At 38.5% G+C, this 18,633-nt stretch overlaps 2 protein-coding genes across 4 annotated transcripts in view; one reads left to right on the top strand and one right to left on the bottom strand.

Annotated features, from left to right (window-relative positions):
• COL9A1 (collagen type IX alpha 1 chain) overlaps nucleotides 1-5,237 on the top strand; it is a 46,855-nt gene extending 41,618 nt beyond the window's left edge. For 2 of the 3 annotated variants that reach the window (XM_079332236.1, XM_079332235.1), the window contains 3 exons: nucleotides 378-566; nucleotides 3,440-3,517; nucleotides 4,707-4,908. In XM_079332236.1, the coding sequence (XP_079188362.1) occupies nucleotides 378-566; nucleotides 3,440-3,517; nucleotides 4,707-4,891 (452 nt within the window). In that variant the 3' untranslated portion in view covers nucleotides 4,892-4,908. Of the gene's footprint in view, nucleotides 1-377; nucleotides 567-3,439; nucleotides 3,518-4,706 lie in introns of all 3 variants that reach the window. The other variant, XM_079332234.1, reaches the window with a different exon arrangement.
• Nucleotides 5,238-13,886: 8,649 nt separating this feature from the next.
• COL19A1 (collagen type XIX alpha 1 chain) overlaps nucleotides 13,887-18,633 on the bottom strand; it is a 170,923-nt gene continuing 166,176 nt past the window's right edge. Inside the window, exons 49-50 of the mRNA XM_079332225.1 lie at nucleotides 14,328-14,405; nucleotides 13,887-14,112 (exon numbers count right to left, since the gene is read on the bottom strand). Coding sequence (XP_079188351.1) covers nucleotides 13,976-14,112; nucleotides 14,328-14,405 — 215 coding nt within the window. The 3' untranslated portion in view covers nucleotides 13,887-13,975. The remainder of the gene's footprint in view (nucleotides 14,113-14,327; nucleotides 14,406-18,633) is intronic.

Genomic DNA, 18,633 nt, shown 5'->3' with positions numbered 1-18,633 from the left:
CCTGAAAACACAAAAGAAACTTTTCACTACTTGCTATTGAAAATGTCTTTTGGGTTATTATGCCTCTGTAATGTTAAGAGTTTACAGAATGAAATTACTGCTCATGTTTTAAAATTTTTCAGTAGTTGTCACTGCTCTTGATACTGCTCAACAGGTTATTTTTTAAAAAAACTCTATAAATAGGACAAATATCTTATTCTATAGTAAGATTATACCTTTTATGTAATAAACTCTGTAAATAGCAATGTAAAAAAGGAAGGGGCTGTAGTGTAATCTGTCAGTTCCTGTAGCAGTGAACATACATTCTTTTTCAGTGAACATGGGAATCTCTTCATTTGTGTTCACTTACTCCGTAACTGTTCTCCTGCTCATTGCAGAACAATTAGCTCAGCTGGCAGCCAGCCTTAGGAGGCCAGAATTTGGTGCTCCAGGTCTCCCTGGCCAACCAGGGCCACCAGGAGCTCCAGGACCAGCTGGTGAAAATGGTTTCCCAGGACAGCTTGGCCCCCGTGGCCTGCCTGGCCTTAAGGGTCCCCCTGGTGAGATTGGTCGTAAAGGTCCTAAAGGTAAGAAATTCTCCAACTGGCTTTCACTTGGTGACTGCTTCAGTTTTGGTCTTTTGGGGTTTGTTTCTTTGTTTTGGTCCTGTTGTTGGTGTTGTCCCCTTCCTTGGTTTGCAGGTTATGGTTGTACACTGTACATGTGTGAAGTCCAGAAAGGATCTTGAGTTAGGAATGTAAGCTGTTTGTGTCACTGTTGTGTCAGTTACCACAGTGATCAAAGGACTCATTGGCCTGACTTCAGCAAGACTTGGTTAAAAATATGCGTTTTAGCACATAAAACCCACAAAACCTCAAAAGTCCATGAGAGTGAGAATCAATATTAGGACTCTGACTCAGCTTCTTTCTTCTAGTTCAGGGCAGATGCTTGTCCTATCTCACATTGTAGAAGTTTGGTGGCAAACACCACGTGTTATTCCAGCAGTGGTTCTCTTTCCTCCATTCAGCCTGGCTGATGATTCTGCAAGAATCGTGATCCCAAGAGCTGATAAAAGCAGTCAGATTACTTCACTAAAATCTAGTCTGCTTTTCTAAGCACGCCCAGTTTATCACATTACAAGGGACTGATAATAATCTACCTTTTTATTTGAATATAATACTTGAGCCATTAAACATCATTTCACCAGATGCCAGAGTCTATTGATTCTTTGGAAAGGACAAATCCATAGTAAAATTGAGTTACATTTTACACAAAATCTTTGATCTAAGTTAATCTCTTCTGTTCATGACTGAGAGGTTCTATTCTCCTCCAGAGGATTACAGGGTAGAATTTTCTGCAGAGTCTTATGACTACCATGTATGTATTAGTTTCTATTCAGCAGTGGTTTTGATTTGCTTTCCAAAAAGATGGTCTTATTTAAAAATCATCTTTCTGCACAAAGCTGTTCTGTTGCTGAAGTAGGGTGTTTACTTTTGATTTGAGGTTTATTTGAAAGTTAAATTTGGAAAACCTTTGAGAGAAGGAATAGAGTACAAACAAAGCAAAACTTAACAGCATCATTGCTGGAGCTTTGCTACTGTTTTAATTCTATGTATTGTCATCTGCAGAAAAAAGAAAAAACAGAAATACAAAGGTGATGTATGGGATATGTAAAATTTGATTCAATACGCAGCAGGCTACACTGTGTTAATATTAAAAAAATAAACAGAGCATTAACCCCCCTGCCCCCCAAACAAGCAAAATACTTATCATAATTAACAAAAAGCTATAATGACTGTCCTTAAATTCCCAATTACCTTAGAGTAAACCTTGCAATGCCATTACAGATACAAGGGAATTGGTGAATGCTCTCATGTGCAAGAGCTATAATGATGGTACATGGCAGCCAGCCTGAAAACTCTCAGTGCTTCACTCTGAATGCTTCACCTCCTGGTAACTTACCAGAGTTCCACATAAGTCACAGGAATCAACTGATTTTTACCATCCATTTGGAGGCTTGTCTGAGACTGGAGTGAGAGGAAAAGGGTACTTGGACATGTAATAAAAGGGAACAGGAAGAAGATGTTGAGAATGGTTTAAAAAGGTCATAATAAATAGGAGATAGAAACACAGAAAAGTCTTAACCACAAGGCACAGCAGAAGGTACAAAATTACAGTCATTTTAACAGCAGCAATTGCAGAGTCAAAAAGAAGTGCCTCAAGGAAGGAGATTTGCATTAATCATTGCATTAATGAGCAATCTGGGGTAGTGAAGGACTATTTCTGCTCAGAAACAAAAATAAAAATTGGGAGACATTTGGGCTAAGCAGGAGTAAACACAATTCTGCAGTATTAGGTAGCTGGAAAAGCAGAAGTACATACAGGTAACCTGAGCTGGGGTTACAGTAGCTGTATTTACAAAGACAGGCTGGATCTCCACGTTGACTAATTAGTCTGTAGCATGGAGATCAGATTCCTGCTTTAGTACCCTGTGTGCATCTTTTATTAAAACCTGGACTTTTGTACTGACTCTTGTGATTCTTTACACAGCTATTTCTAGGCAAGCCAGAAACCCAGCAATCTATTCTAACTTTCCTCACCACAGTAGAATACAGTATAGAAGCACAAAATAAAGCTCACTTGAATATTATTAGGCATAGACTTGTGACTTTAACCTTGCTTAAAAAAAAAAAAAAAAAAAAAAAAAAAAAAAAAAAAGAAAAAAGTTAGAAAACTCCCAAACAACATAAGGCATTCACAATTGGTAATATACATTGTGTTATGGTGCAGACAACAGTGGACAGAATTTGAACTTTATAACCCAAGCAACAAAAAAACCCTTCCTCTTACTAAGATGATTCAGGTTTGATGATTATGGTCTTAAAGAAACTCTGGGTGTCCCCCAAAGGAAAGTCTCCATTATATTATCATATGAGAAAACAATTATTTTGTGAAGGTAAAACAGTACTTTATGTGAATACTTGATGTAGCTTTAATATCAACAGAGTATTGTCATCTGTGCAGACACCTTTTATCTCTTCTGCTGTCCCCAGGACCAACACTAGAGAATTTTTACTTCTTAGCTGATCTTGTATGGTTTTGCAGAAGTCAGTATCCTCAGTCTGTATCCCAAATATCCTGAAATCCTGGGACTTTGGTTTATTCTTGTTACATAGGCTGTGATGCTATACACATACTTTCATGTGGTACTTACTGTCCACCTGAAGATGGTTTCCTTTCCCCCAGTCTGTCTGCTTCTGAGTGTAACTAAATGGGAAAAAACCCCCAATCAAATCCCAAATATTTTACGTGGATATGTGTCAGGACATCATTAAAAAATGCTAAGAACATATACAGCCAGCTGAATTCTCTGCTTATTAACTGTTCACTTCTGAAAGAGAATTTACTGAAAATGATACTCCAGGCAGACTGTAACTAATGTTTCATGAATTTGCTTTAGGTGAACCAGGAGAAAGAGGAGAAAGAGGATTTCCAGGCAGAGGACTGAAAGGCCATCCTGGACCAAGAGGTCTTCCAGGTAAATTATAGGAGGGTGAGGATAAGGAAGAGATATAGTAAAAAATATGCTCAGAACTGATACTTCAAGCTGCCTTGAAATGATAAAAGGTGTTCATTAAGCAATAAACTCTGAAATAGTGCTTCATAATTTTTACTTTATAGGTGATGATTTAGTCAGAAATCAGAATTAAAACTAAAAAGCAAAAACCTACCTCCTCTTTTATCTCAGTGTAGAAAAATTAAGAAAAATGTAAAGAAATATTAAAAAAGGAGGCAATTACACACACATTAATAAAATCACCTCTTTTATTATATCTTTTATATATATTATATAGACAATATATAATATAAATATTATATATCTATTTATATACAGAATTATATATAAAAAACAGAAAAGGCCATAACCTCCAGATTACGTCACTGGCAGACACGGGAGTCCTCAAAAGACATAATTTAGTATATTATTTTATTTATGTGCTAATTAATTGCAGTGTTGTATAGCATGTCTCCAGGAGAGACTCCTGCTGCTGGATGAAGCGCAGCTGGCCTCTAGTGGCCAGCTAATGAACATAAACATGTTATATCCATCAGTATTTCTACAGTACATTTCTGTATTTATATAGCAAGATGAACTGCTCGTATTTGTTCTCTTGTGAAAAAGGAAAAAAAAATGTTTAGTATTTACTGATCCCAAGGATTGTCTGTGCAATGCAGAAGTGTTTTCTGTAGAAATCTATCTCTGGAAAAGACTTTCTGAAATCACTGGTTTTCCTTTTTTCACTGAAAGTTTAGAGGTAATATAATAACTCCTTTAGTGCTCAGCAGTTCCAATCTTTACATCTATTTCCCCAACCTTCTGAGTAGAACAAAAAAAAAAAAAAAAAAGAATTTTTGCTATTTCTTTTTTCAGACAGCTAATGAAATTCTGTGGGTAGCAAGAATGCCCAAGGTATTGGCAGCAGGGTTGGGTGAGCAGAGTACCCTGCAGAGCTTTGTACTGGTACAGCTGGAGAGCACTGGGACTGAAATTTCATTGCTGTAGCTGTGTAATCTCAGACTGGGTGTCGGGTAGAGGAAAATTGTCCCTCTGGGAATACCCTGCGAGCAGTGAAAAACCTCTCCGCACAGCTTTCAAGGGCAGGCTGCTAATGACGCTAAGCAAGCCGTGCTCTGCAGGTGTTTAGAGCTCCCCGTGTCTTTCCCAGGCGAGCCCGGCAAGCCCAGCTACGGCAGGGAAGGGCGGGACGGGGAGCGCGGCGCGCCCGGGGCGGCGGGGCAGCCTGGGGTGCCCGGGCCCCCCGGGCCGCCGGGCCCGCCCGGGTACTGCGAGCCAGCCTCCTGCAGGCTGCAGGCGGCGCAGAGAGCCGGCAAGAACCTGAAAGGACCCTGAGAGCGACACTGCCTCTCGGCATCGGCGACACCCTGCACAGACAGCTGAGGGACGAACAGCGAAGGAGAAATAGAGATACGACAGACCTTTCAACCGGGGTGTCTTAACGCAGTGGTTGTTGTACATTCTTCCAAAAGGAGTGCTTAGCAACACATGCTGGAACAATGGTGCTTACAGAAATACACAGGTGCTGCCTTCTGCTCTCTCCTTTTGGGGGGAAATAAAAGGTACTTGTCTATTTTTATTTTTGATTTTGTTAAATAAAGAGTTTCTGTGATTTTTCCTATGTATGATGTACAGTGAAATAACATCTTCAGCCATCAAATAAAAAAAGGCTAGTTTTATTTACTGCAGCTGTAGCTCTTCTTTCATACTTACAAAATAAATTCTAGCACATACCCCTCATGCATAGTCCCTCCATTTTACATGTGTCTTGCACAGAATATGCTAAGCCTCCTTCAGCTCTTCACTTCAATCACAGAAACCCAGATAAGAGGTTCTTATGAAAACCTGCCACCCCTGGCACTGTTTATGCTGCCACTATCTGTAAAAGTACAATTACGGGGTTACCATGAACAGCCCATGTGGAATAACCTCTTCCTTTTTGACTCCAATTTATGTTGCATTTGTAATTCCATATGAAGCCCATTGGAGCTTGCCTTGTGACATTAAGATAAAAGGCTAGTGGCCACTGTCAACAGAATTTTAAGTCCCAGAAATATGTGTGTTTCCTATAAGAGATTACAAACCCCCAAATTAATAAATATTTTTTAATGTATGGTTGCATTCAGTATTGAGAGCCAGAACAGCCAGAAGGCAGCCATTAGATGGCCCAGGTTGCCTTTTTTAGATACTCAGTTTTTAGAGAAAAATGTGCAATGTGGATATTCTGTTCCTCTCTGTATAAATTAAACTATTTGTGGTTTGACTTTACCTCTCTGAATTTTATTCTCTCTCCAAGACAACAACGGAACCACCCTGTGATGTTTCCTTTCTTTTCATTATTAGCCATCCAAATTTTCCAATGCAAGCTTTGGCACACTTGTGTTAAGCACTGATTTTTCTCCTAGCCCTTAACTGCCTGATCATGTTCCAGACACTTGATGCCAACAGAGACAGATAACAAGAGAACAGACAACAGAGAGAGATAACAGGATCCATGGAGCTCTGCATTTTGCATGTAACATGTAAGATAACACTAAAGGGAAAAATACTGGTATAATGTATGCTCCAAAAGGAATTATTGAAAAAAAAAAAAAGTGTTTAAGCCTTCCTCAAAACAAACCTGATTTCCTACATTAATACTACAAGAAGTCCCCAAAATCAGCAAGTGCACAGAATTTCATTCTTGAGGAACAAATCCAGAAGATTCCACACAAGGTGAGTGGCTTGGGAACACATAAAGGCATTTTCAAAAGTTTTTGAATTAGTTAGTTTTTACTGACTTGGGGCAGAGTCCTCAAAAATACTCCTTAGGTAGTGGAACAAATAAAACACTAGTAAAAAACCCTGTAGTTTCACCAGCAAACTTTTATTTTGACTATAAATTGTGTAAAACTGTTGAAAAGAAAAAAAAAATCTCACCTGATAACAGAATGAAAATATTGTTTTCTGTACATAATGCATAAACATATGAATCAAAAGAAGCAAACCCCCTCACATTTAAATACAATTGTGAAGTGCTTTAGAAAACATAGTCTGAAAAATGCATAAAATTCCACAATGGAAGAAAACTCATGTAGGAGAAAAATATTTATATGCAAAACCCAAGTAAGAATTATTGCAATCAAACAAATTCAACACTGAGAGTCAATTCAATGCAGAATCTATAAGTGGACAATCTTTTGATTGTGATAGATTTTCTCCCTTCAAGCTGATTTACAAGTTTTAACTTAAAGAACTGAAGAAAAAAATCCTCAGGCCTTTTGTAAGTCCTTCTGGGATGTGTAGGTTAATCTAATTCTCAATTCCAAATTTTACACAAGAATGGAAAAGAGGTACTTAACAAATGGTAGACTGTGCACCATAATATACCAGAGACAGGATTTTTAGTGACAGTACGTTCAAGTAAAATAAAGACTTGGAAAATAAAGACAGGATTATGAATTTAAAGATGTATTGACTGTGGTGATACAGAAAAAAAAAAAAAAGCTTTAAAAATAAATTTAGAAGGTACAGTGCAAAGAGACTGAGAGGTTTCACAAGCCACTGTCAGCATGCCACCAATTTTAGCCAGACGCTCCTGAAATCTCAGTGAAATCCCAAGTAAATCTTGTTCTCATCTCCTTCAGGTTCAGCATCATAACATTCTGTGAGATTTATTGAATAGAAAACTAGTGACAGTCTTTTACCCACAATGATCTCTGCACCACTTCTAGTTCTGGAGGTTTATTTGCAGTGATATGCAATTGAATGTGTATGTGATAAATACGTATTTTAGCTCCTCAGTTACTTCAGTGTAGGCAGGAACCCAGAGAAAATTGTAGTGATAACCAGTTTATAGACTTTCTTAGGTTGGACAAGAACTTTAAAATCATTGAGTCTCACTGTTAACTGGCAATGCCAAAATGTTTGGTGGTCTTCTGATATATGCTGCTGAATACTGATCTAAGAGATGGATGTATTATGGATTTTATATATACAGAGTTTAATGTATCAGTTTTCTGCTTACAAGAAGTTTTTTGTGTATAAGTTTTCTGCCTCAGCCATTACTGGGTTCAAGCAACTTAGTATGAACTGCTACCAAAAAATCTTGAATGCTTCACAAAGGCCAAAGTCTCTGCAGCCAAAGAAGCTCTAGAGCACTATTTGGAGCTCATAAATGATGTATGAAACAAAGGCAAGGGTTGATTACACTACATTTTGTGTCCTTGAATAGCTTAGTCATGATCTGAGTTCACCCAGACCCAAGCACAGATCTACATAATTTGTTTTCTTCCAAATATGAAAAGTGTCAATAGATGGTATTTTGAAGGACAGAAGAAAAAAGAAACCAAGTTTCCCAAGAAACACTTTGTTCAGAGACAACAGTGTTAGATCATCCTGGCAGAACACAGCAGTTGTGCTCCACTTTTGCAAATGCTCCATTTTTGCAAATGTTGTTAATTGCTTAGATAATTGGGTGAAATGTGTTTGTTTGACCTGCTTATCAATGTATTATTTTTTGGCCACGTAATTTTTGCTTCCTTTATACTTAAAAATTGTAGTTGCTGCATCTCCTCTGCTCATAGGTCATAGGTAGAGAAGAAATATCTATATTCTGTAGGGCAAGTTACTCCTGTGTGATTTTCTACAGCTTCAATTTTATTCACTACCTTCAATTTTTTGTTATTCCTGTTCTGTTTTGCTTGCTGCCTGTGCATTCAAAAGGATGAGTAAACCTGGCAACTTCAGACAATAAACTAAGCAAACTTTCTGAAGTCACTATGAAATTGGAAGAAACAAAATCAAGTTAGTGGTGAAATTATTACATATAGTCCTTTAAAATGCCATTGGTATTCCTCCTGGGAGATTTAGGCAGCAAGAGAAACGTGACAATTCCAAAAGTTTCCTGAAGTTCAGTGTATCAGTTTCTTGAATAAAAGTGATTATCTCCTACTTGGGCAGGAATTCATCTCCATTCAGGGAATGCACTAATTTCCATAAATCATATGCATATTAAGACCAAGGTTTAGCATTATGTTGGTTTTGTTTGTTTGTTTGCTTTTTAATCCAGATTGTATAACCCTATGTTTCACTAGGCCTAGGAAGCACAAGTCTGACTTCAATTGGGGTCAAAATCCAATCCCCCCAAATTCAGCCAACCTGCCCTGTCTTCCCCCCAGAGCTCACTGCAGTGGCTTTGTGCCTCTCCTTTCTCCTGTTTGCAGCTGCATCCTCCCTCTTGTGATTTGACACAGAAGGAAAGGCTGACACTTTTGACAGAGCATCAAACAGAAAGTGTGTGAAATATTTCCATTTCCATCTAGCATCCTGTTTCAGATTGTACATGGCCACATAATAATGCAAAAAATTTATTTTTCATCCACTTAATAGATTTCCATTGAACTGAACCTTAAATGTTGCAAACCAAAAATATAAGGAAGGAAGGAAGCAACCAGTCATCATGTTCTGTGATTCATTCAGTGACAGCTGTATATAATTCAGAAATAAAAGAATACAAAAAACCAAGGTGTGTCATTGAGAATCCTTCAAACATTCTGACAGGAGACAGAATGTATTTACATTAAAACTTCAGTAAGTAATTAAATGCATTTGTGTTTATAGAATAGCAGATTAAGAAAGAAAACTGCTAAAAGACATGTTGACTCCAGTCTTTTTAGCTACAAATTTATTTTGGTCTAGAATCTGTAATGTTTATTAGCAATTAATAGTTGAAAACCATGTTTTCTTACAGTATCCTGAAGCTTAAATTTTCCACTTAAATACCAACCACAACATGATCTTGGTGTTAAACTTGTTCTCCATGGCCTACACCTACCTACGTGCATGGAGGTGATTTAAACACCTATCCAGTACAATCAAATTTTAGTGGACATATCCGATTTCAAGAAAAATTTGCATGACTTGGTACATTCTGAAACTTAATAAAAACACACCCCAAAACAGAAACATTTTGATTCATGAGTTACTTTTCTTTTACTAACATTGCACATTAGAGAAGCAGTTCTACTGTTTTGGTAAAATGCAAGATTAGGGACTTTTTAAATGTAGTCTGTTTGGAGAAACAAGTTTATAAAATGCTAAATTAGCCCGTGGGGTTTTTACAAGACTTTCATATAAACATTTCAGGAAAAAAAGTAAAAAGTGTACATAGACATGAAAAATAACATTTCACCCTTGTGAAAAAGAAGATCCAAAATATTTTGTGTGATTATCCACTAATTAACACCCCCACTTATTTAACAAAGCTGTGCATATCTAACATCTGTCATAACCCACAATCATAAAACATAAGGGAAGGATGGATTATCCATCCTGTTTCTGTATCACAGTGCTCTTTTGACATTGACACCAAAACTAGTTTAAGGTAAGAATATTGGTTCTCAAAACATTGCCAGGCTGCACTGCTGCCCAATTCTACATTGGATGCTGTTGAAGTTCTTACTTCTTTACTTTTACATAGTTTTAAACATAGGTGAGTTGTTTGGAGACAAAGGTCATTGTAGGGGACATAAATGATGCCTAAAAGTGAGATGTCCCACCACAACATATTTTTGTAACATACATAAAACACAATATAATAATAAACACAAATAAAATCTTAGCAATATTATCTGACAATAATTATCCAAAAAGGCAGTATTTCTGCAAATACTGCCATGCAAAACTAAAGAGATTTGAAGAAAGAAAAAAATAAAAAAGCCTAAAGAACAAAATCTGAAACACTAGCTGTTGTGCTGAGAATACACATGGGTGGGTCAGCTCAGCTCTTGTGCTGCTGGGCACGCTATGCCTGGGCTATAATCTTTGTACTGAAAGGATGCTTTGCACTCCACCATGTGGACAGCAGGAGGTCTGCTGCAGCCTCGGGAAAGCTTCCCTCTCAGCAAGTTTCTGCACTTTCTTTAGGCAAACTGAGTAGTTCTGTACCTAGCTATTTAAAGAAAATCCCAACACTTAAAGCAACTTGCCATAAAATACAATAGTCTGACCCTGAACTAGGATAAAGCTTAAAGAGCTTTTAAAAAAGGTTTAAAACATTTTGTCAAAGTTATTTCACTTCTGAGTCTTGTTGCACGTAAACAAACCCAAAGCTGAATAAAAGACCTTATGCTACTGGAAAAAAATAACCCCTCATATTTGTTTCCTTGCAGTGCTTATTGCAGCATGAACTGCTCAAAACAGATACAAAACTGATAAAGCAATTTGCAAAATAAATTAAGCATCCCCTCTTCCCTCTCTGGCCTCTTCCCAAAAACTAAGACAACGTCAGTCTGAAATTGCAAAGAAATTTCAGGGGCCAAACTTGAAAGCCATGCAGACACATGTTTCCACCTACATTCCACTTGCAATTCTAAAAATGTGAAGTAAGAGCAAGCCAGTGTGAAGTAAAGTTAAGCTGGGATTAACTCTGTTCGACCCCAGTGAAGAACGTGGCATCTTAAAATAGGTATTGAGATAGCCCATATGAAAAAAATACCCGTTTTCTCACATGAGAAAATTAAAGTGGGCTTTTAGCAAAATAAAAAAAATGCAACAAGATAATACCAAAGTTACCTGCAAATCAACTAAAAGCATTCAAATACATTTTAGAAAGACCTTTCTTTTTGAGCCTATAAAAAGAAAAAGGCATCTGTAGGAAACATAGATGAAAAAATAAAACTTCTTCAAATATAAAAAGTGTTCTGCTTTCCAATAAGTTCAAGTAAATTAAAATACAGCAATTGCATCTGGCAGATAACAGATGCTGGGTTTCAGCAAGCTAAAAGCCCCAAAATATACAGATACCTCCAATGCAGCACAATGGTCTATGTACAGCCTTCCAGGATGGGGCTGCTTGGGAACCTCTTAAGTCACACAAGTACTACCACAAGACAGCACCCTTTTCAATATTATCACAGAAAATGAAGTTCAAAGTGAACTTATGAAGTAAAAAATGTTTAGATTATTACATATATTGGAATTACTAGAGAAGTAACAAAAATAAAATAAAAAAAAATTAAGAAAAATAAAAAAAAAAAAAAAAGAAGAGAAAATGTTCATGCAAGATACCTGACCAGCAGTTCCTTTCAGAGAATGGACACCAGTGTGTGGAGCTGTGTCCATGCTCAGACACTGAGCTGTGCTGGTGCAAGGCTGTGCTCTCTGGGTGGGCAGATCAGGCTCTATGCCTCAGTGCTTGCTTTCAAGCTGCCTCCCCCTCCCCAGCACTCTGAGCACCAGAACTGGAAGAGTGATCAGTTCCACAGGGCAAACCACAGCGTGCTCCATGGGCACAGCAGCTCTGCAGCGGGAGCAGCTCGTGTTGAGCTGAGCTCAGGCAGGACTGCTTGTCCCAAAGGCACCTTCACCCCAGCGGGACGGTGCCTGCTGCCTGCAGAGCAGGGATGTGCTGGCCTGGGGAAGGGACAGCCATTGCCTCCCGAGCAATGAGGGGCTGACAACAGCTGTGAGGACTGGGCTCACCTGTGGGCTTTGACCTCATTTGCACAAGAACAGATAAAGCACCGTGACTCCCCAGGGCATCCCCAGCTGCAGGGTGTTGTTGCAGCTCCTTCAGGAGATCGTTTCATGGCGTGCCACAGGTTTTCTGCCATCCTCATTCCTGCTGCCCTCTCCTGTCCCAGGTGTTTACTCTCAGCCTTCTATCTCTGTGTTTTCTTTAACATCCTTTTGTAGCAAGCACCTTCTCTCGTCCAAACACCTAACAAAGAACAAACCAGGGATGTTTGCTTCCCCTTTCAGAAAGTGTCCTGAGTTTCCCAGCTACCACCTGAGTTAGTTCTGTCACCTCTTGCTCTTATCTTGCTCCTCTGCTCTGGGTGCAAGTGCTAGGAGCTCTATCCAGAACAAATGCCAATGTGCATCTTTTGCTAAAGGCTTCCACCTGTCATTCCTTAACTGCTTTTAAGCAAAAGCCAGATGTCAGCCAGATTGATATATCACAACTTCTCTGGAAGCCAGCACTTCCAATTTGAGAATATTTTCCTGGTAGCTCAGTAATGCTCAAGCACACAGTTACCAAAACTACTTCCCAGTCTGATGTGTGACAGTGACTGACATCCAAATGATGGGATAAGAGCCCTCAGTATAGCATTGTTCCACAGGTGCATTTTGAGGTTGTAGGTTATAGATGTCTGTGTTCTCTGAATAGCACCTTCATTTTCTATTGCACTGTACAAAATTCCACAGGACTAACTTAGTATCATCTGTTTCCTAATAATCAGAAGTGAAATTTTGGCCACTCCTACTCACTCCTTTTCAGGGTCATCTGTGTGATTGATTTTCTCCAGCTTTTCTTTTGCTAAAGCCTTTGAACTTTACCAGATTTACACATTGTTCTGTTTTGTACATCATTGACATTGTCTGTTCCTGCAGCCTTTACTAAATGCCTGGAAACTGGATGCTGTTTGTCTCAGTAGTACACCTTTCTGGGGGGGTCCTGTGTTTTTTCCAAATTTTTCTTGAATTCAAGAAATTTTCTGTCACTAGTTAATAGGACCTGTGAGTTTTGCACCCTACAGATTCCATGTTCTTCTCAAGCTTATTTCAGCATTTGAATATTGCAGGAGGAAGAAGAAAACAATGCCATCACCAAGATTAGAGGCTTGTCAAGTTCCATTCTTGGACTATGTACTCACCAGCTTCTGCTCTAAAGCAAGGGGTTTGCACCATCAGCAGTCTTTTGCATTTAATATCTGGAGTATGTGTAACCATGACTAAAGGAACATACAACCCCACAGCTGGGACAAAATCCAGTCAAGAGAAACACCTCCTGGAGATTTTCCATTCAGAAGCTCATGGTTGGATGGGATGAGGAGATAATAAACACAACTTTGTTTTCTTCTTTGCCATCTTGTATGTATGACTGAACTGGTGGGCAGCATTCCTGGTGCACGGCAGACCCTTTTCAGAAGGTGTGCTGGAGCCTCCTTGAAGGACATGAAGGTTTAGTCTAAACAGAGTTCCCAGCTCAGGTCCTGCATTCTCCATGAACGAGTATGCTTTGTAACTTCAGAAGTGTATTTTTTCCATTTAAAATTCACCACCAGCAAGAAAAATAAAGCCAGCTTACATATGGAGGCATACATAATGTCTTAAGTTATAACAAAATATTTTTTGTTTGAAGAAAGAAGTTTATGAAAATTATTTGGGCCTATTTTCTGTTCTAAGCAAAATAAATATGAGAAACAACACATGGAATGCACTCTGGAAAATATGTGACATCATGTCATCATAATGACACTGCAAACAACATAGAAAAAGGCTCAGTTTTGTGCCTTACAAATTATCTACATACCATGCAGTGTCGAGAGAAGAAAAAAAAAAAAAAAAAAAAAAGAATGCACCAAATATTTCAAAAATTAACTTATTGGAAAGAGTGAAAAGTGACGGTGACCCCAAGTGTCAGGGGAGCGGATTTTATTTCCTGCTGGTGCGGGGGCGAGTCTGTGACACGTGGTAATAGCAATCTGCCGGATTGCATCTCCCGGTGGCTCCTGGCGGCCCCTGCGGTCCCGGCGAGCCCGATGCTCCTGGGGGGCCTGGCAGGCCAGCAGCTGGCAAAACAAAGCTAGAATCAGCAGAGTGCTCAGCAGAGCCCGTGCAGTGCCCTGCATTCCACCACCGGCATCAGCTGCACATCCGAAAGAAGGCGGGTGGGGATGACCCGGCTCGGGAGGAGAAGCGGGAGTGTAAAACCAGCGTTAAAAACAGGAGAAAGGCCCGTTAGTTCATAAATAACAACAGCAGAAAGAAATCTGGAGACTTGTACCTGCAGGGCCAGGTGGTCCAGGGTTACCAGGCAGTCCAATTCCAGGCTCGCCTCTTTCCCCTTTCTGTCCTCTATAACCTACACAGAATAAAGATATGAAAATAAGAGCACCCTCTTATTTTAGGTAGTGGTTTTCTGTGCATCTTGTTGACACAAAATGACCAAGACAAATATAATTGGAAAGCGCATGCTCAGTTCTCTTTTTCAGAATCTGTTTGTTTTATTTTTTCCATGAGACAGCTCCTAAGTTTATAAATTCCTTCTGGATAATATGATCATTTTTAGCAGTAACTCTTACATCACCGTCAAAGGGTCTTGCTTAGTTTACTAGCTGGACCTTTCCCCAAGATTTTAAGTTGCCTGAAATTCCTCTAATAAAGAGCCAAATGTGGACTTTACCCCCTCTGCTCTGCATAAATCCTTACACTGCATTTTTGAGACTGTAAACTGGCAGTTTTATGATTAGACATTCCCTTGTATGAAGGGAATGTCTCCCTTGAGAGAAGACCCACTCCCCAGCCAGTGTTGCCCAGCTGCCCCCACATGGAATGAGGCATTTTGGAGCTTGTACAGATTTTGGGTTTGAAGCTTACTTTGAACCAAGTAGCTGCCTATCATTAACAAGATGCGATTGCTAATTATATTTTGAATATACTTGATATTTAAAAGGAAACTTGAGTCCTTTTTCTTCACAAGCCATAGGTTTGTATTTATCTAAATGGCTTCTACCTACTCAGGTGCTGCAACTGATGCCCCACCCCTGCTTCTTTTTCCTTGAACTGTTTTAAGAAAGTTTTATTAGTTGAAAACACTCTGACTGTTTTAGAGCAGAGCACTTGTTGCTATTGGTAAAATACTTTCCTTATTATTTCAATTTAGGAATGTACCTTTATTAAGCAGGAGAAATGAGGAAGATATTTTTAAAGGAAACACCTGCCATAAACCCTTACTTCAAAAGGGCTTACAAGGAAACCCTTTTCTGTACCCAGCAGTTCAGATGCTGACATGCAAAGTGACAAAAGTTGACGATTAATTTGCTGACTTCTGGTCATTTTCATTTGGAATGAAAATCTTCCTGCTTCAGGGACCAGTAAATTTTTAGCATCACCTGTGCCATACAATAAAGTATTGAGCTCTTCCTCTTGTGGAGAGCTGTAACTTAGCTTGAATTAAAAAATAAGAGCACAGCTGTATCAATCCACCTGACATGTCATGAACATTAACTGGCACTGACAGGTGGATGGCAAAGGCTGTCTTGTCAGTGTGCTGTGGTCTATGCAACACTGCTACCTAACAGGATATTCCAGAAGGAAATTACTTTGAGGGCTGTGGGTACCAGTTCAGGGTTGTTACAGCAGACAGAATGCAGGAGGAATGTACACAGAGCATTCAAGCTTTCTGTTACACAAAAGCTCATTATACACTTTGGTAGAAAGTCTGTTATCTGTTGCAATCATTCCAGCTTTCAAAACAGAGCATCAATCATCTTACTACTGTCAGCACCACAACAAGGAAATTACAGTGAGGCAAAAAATGTTACAAAATGCATGCAGAGTGCCATACATAACATAACTAAAGGAAATCAACAGTTTAAATCCTCACAGAAACACAAATTCAAATAAACCATGCATTCTGGTCACTGAGTTATGTTAAGCAAAATTGTACAAGGCATATACACACACAAGTTATAAAGACTAAGGAAAAGGAATATGCAGCTACTTGTGTTGGATTTTGAATCTTGGATTTACTCTCCAATGACCACTGTAGTATTTAAAACTACATCAAGTTGGTTTTCACTGAAAAATCTTGTGCAACTTGCAAGAATGTTGCTTTTTGAAAAGCTCAATCATACAACCACAGGATCCATTACATGTCCTATTTATTTTATATTTCTCAATGTTTTTTTAATTTACAGTCAACAGTTACAATGCATTTCCCACTATAAACCCAGTTAACTCTAATTTTAAAATGGAGTGCTCCCACTAATAATTTGTTTTGCATTTCTTTAGTTATGGAGAAGAGAGAGAAATCGAAGGTACCAAATATCACATTTACAATCCCTGTGATAAGCATTACTGCAGGTCTCTGACACATTGTAATTGAGAACAACTGAGATAGACTGAATGATTCTGTAAACATCACTGGAATACAGAAAAATAAGGGAAAAAAACCCCCAACAATAGGACAAAGAGCAGTCTGCCAATGCAGATACATGGTCCAGGGTGGTGGTAAACCATTACTGGCTGTGTTCAAATACACATGCAAGGGGGTAGTTTTTAACATGGTGGCAGGTAAGTACTGCTCAACCTGAAGTTGAATACAAAAATTCCCAAATACCTTGTCTAACAATAAGGCTTTATTAGATAGAATGCAAGAATATTAATAAACAGACTTATATGTAAACAATGTGAACAATGTAATGTGTAACTCTGGCAGAAAAATATTTGATTTTTAATGAGGTATATTTTGCTCAGAAGCAGGGCCATGATTACACCTCTAGAGGATAATATCACCTTTCTGAGCTTAGACTGACAAACTCATACACACACAAAGGAAAATATTACCATACATAAAACAGATTTTGATTTATTGTTTTTAATGTAAAGGCACATATAAGATACTATCTACTTTTCCTGGTAGAATTATCATTCCAATAAGAGGCACCTGCTTAATTCAAAAGGCAACTGTTTTAGCAGAGCCCTTCACTCAGATTCCAGAAGTTTTGTTGTGATTTCTGCAACCCCAGAGTTCTGTTATTATGAACATGTACCCAACTTGGGCAGTATGGTAAACACCTGGTAGCAAGTTTGTGCTCATGCAAATAAGCTTTTGTTCACAGATGAGTAGCTGCAGCTGGAATTCAGCTCTCAGTTTGGTGCTGCCCACAAACATCACAGTCAAAAGTGTCATTACTGCTACACCCTCAGCTCTGCATGGAAATGACACAAGTTTGTGTCCATGAACTCAGAGGTAAAAGGTATTTAAACTGCTCCAGAAGCTATTGCACCGATATCATGGAGACCCTCTTCCATCAGCATGGACAGTGCAGCACCTGAAACTAACATGTCAAGTATCTAGAGAAATCTGAGGTTCTTTAGTACAAATACAAGGCAAAGAGATTACCAAACAGGGAACAAGACCAAGGTATAAACTGTGTTTTACTGTGCAAATACTCTGCGTTCTTCAGAAGACTGAAAAGCAACAGAGAAGGTGCTAAGATGAAGCCCTCTCATCCAGCCACCAATACCTGTTCTGATTTCCTTCTGTGTGTTACAGCTCTCTCAGCTGCAAGGGAGCAGCTGGGTTTCAAATCAAAATAAAACAGGTTAGCTTAAACCTCCTCAGAACATTTTGCAGGAGGTGTCTCTTGAAACCAGTTCAGCTATTTCAGAAGAGGGACTGTGTCTAGACAACATCCACTACAATGGGTTCCTGATGTCAGCCAAGGTTTTTACACATTTCCACCATGCAAATTAATAATCATAATAAGAGACAAACGTTGCAACAAAGATAAGGAGTTTTCACTATTCATTGCATGGCATTTTTATTTTTTGAGCTGAGCTTTTTTTTTTTTCTTTTTTTTTTTTTTTTTTTTTTTATTCCTCGAGGCTACCACAAGTTATGAGAACCTATAAAAAACCGATTTCCTTAATTTGGTAGAAAGTAAATTTTAACTAGGATGAGATTTTTTCTCAATTGAGAAAAAAATCAAGTCATAGTAACATAAAGGATCTTTGGATTGCTAAATTATCACAAGGTGCATTTCACCTAAGGGACCAAAATTCACTTATTATTACAATTTTAAAAGTCCAATTAAGTAAGTGGAGTTGAGTTAGATCCTCTAACACATGACAAGCTGATTGGCTGTTTGCAAATGGATGACACTGATATATCTTGTTTGTAAAGTCTTGAAATAAACTTCCTAATTCTTTAGGAGATATTAACATACCTTAAAATTCATATAGAGTCAAGTCCCTCTGTTCTCCCTTAAGGAGACATTAGTCCTGCCTCAGAGCATTAGCCTGTGAATGCATATACCATAGGTTATTTTTGAAATTAATATATGTCTGCAAAAATCTTCCATTTGCTATTTGAATACCAATTATATGTTTCATAATTTAAATTGCAATTCTTCATCATATTTTGCTTGCCTGCTATACTTCTAATGAGACCATCCTATAAATTATATCTACCTGAACCACTGGGAAGGATCTGAGGAACACTATGAACAGACTTGCTGAAGGCCAGCAGGCAAAAATTCTGGACTTCCTTAGAAGGGAATGACTCTATGCATGAAAGTCTAGCA

The sequence above is a fragment of the Erithacus rubecula genome, assembly GCF_903797595.1.
Source record: "Erithacus rubecula genome assembly, chromosome: 2".
In the NCBI taxonomy this organism is placed as follows: domain Eukaryota; kingdom Metazoa; phylum Chordata; class Aves; order Passeriformes; family Muscicapidae; genus Erithacus; species Erithacus rubecula.
The sequence above is the reverse complement of the archived record's forward strand: the minus strand, read 5'-3'. Positions and strand labels throughout refer to the sequence as shown.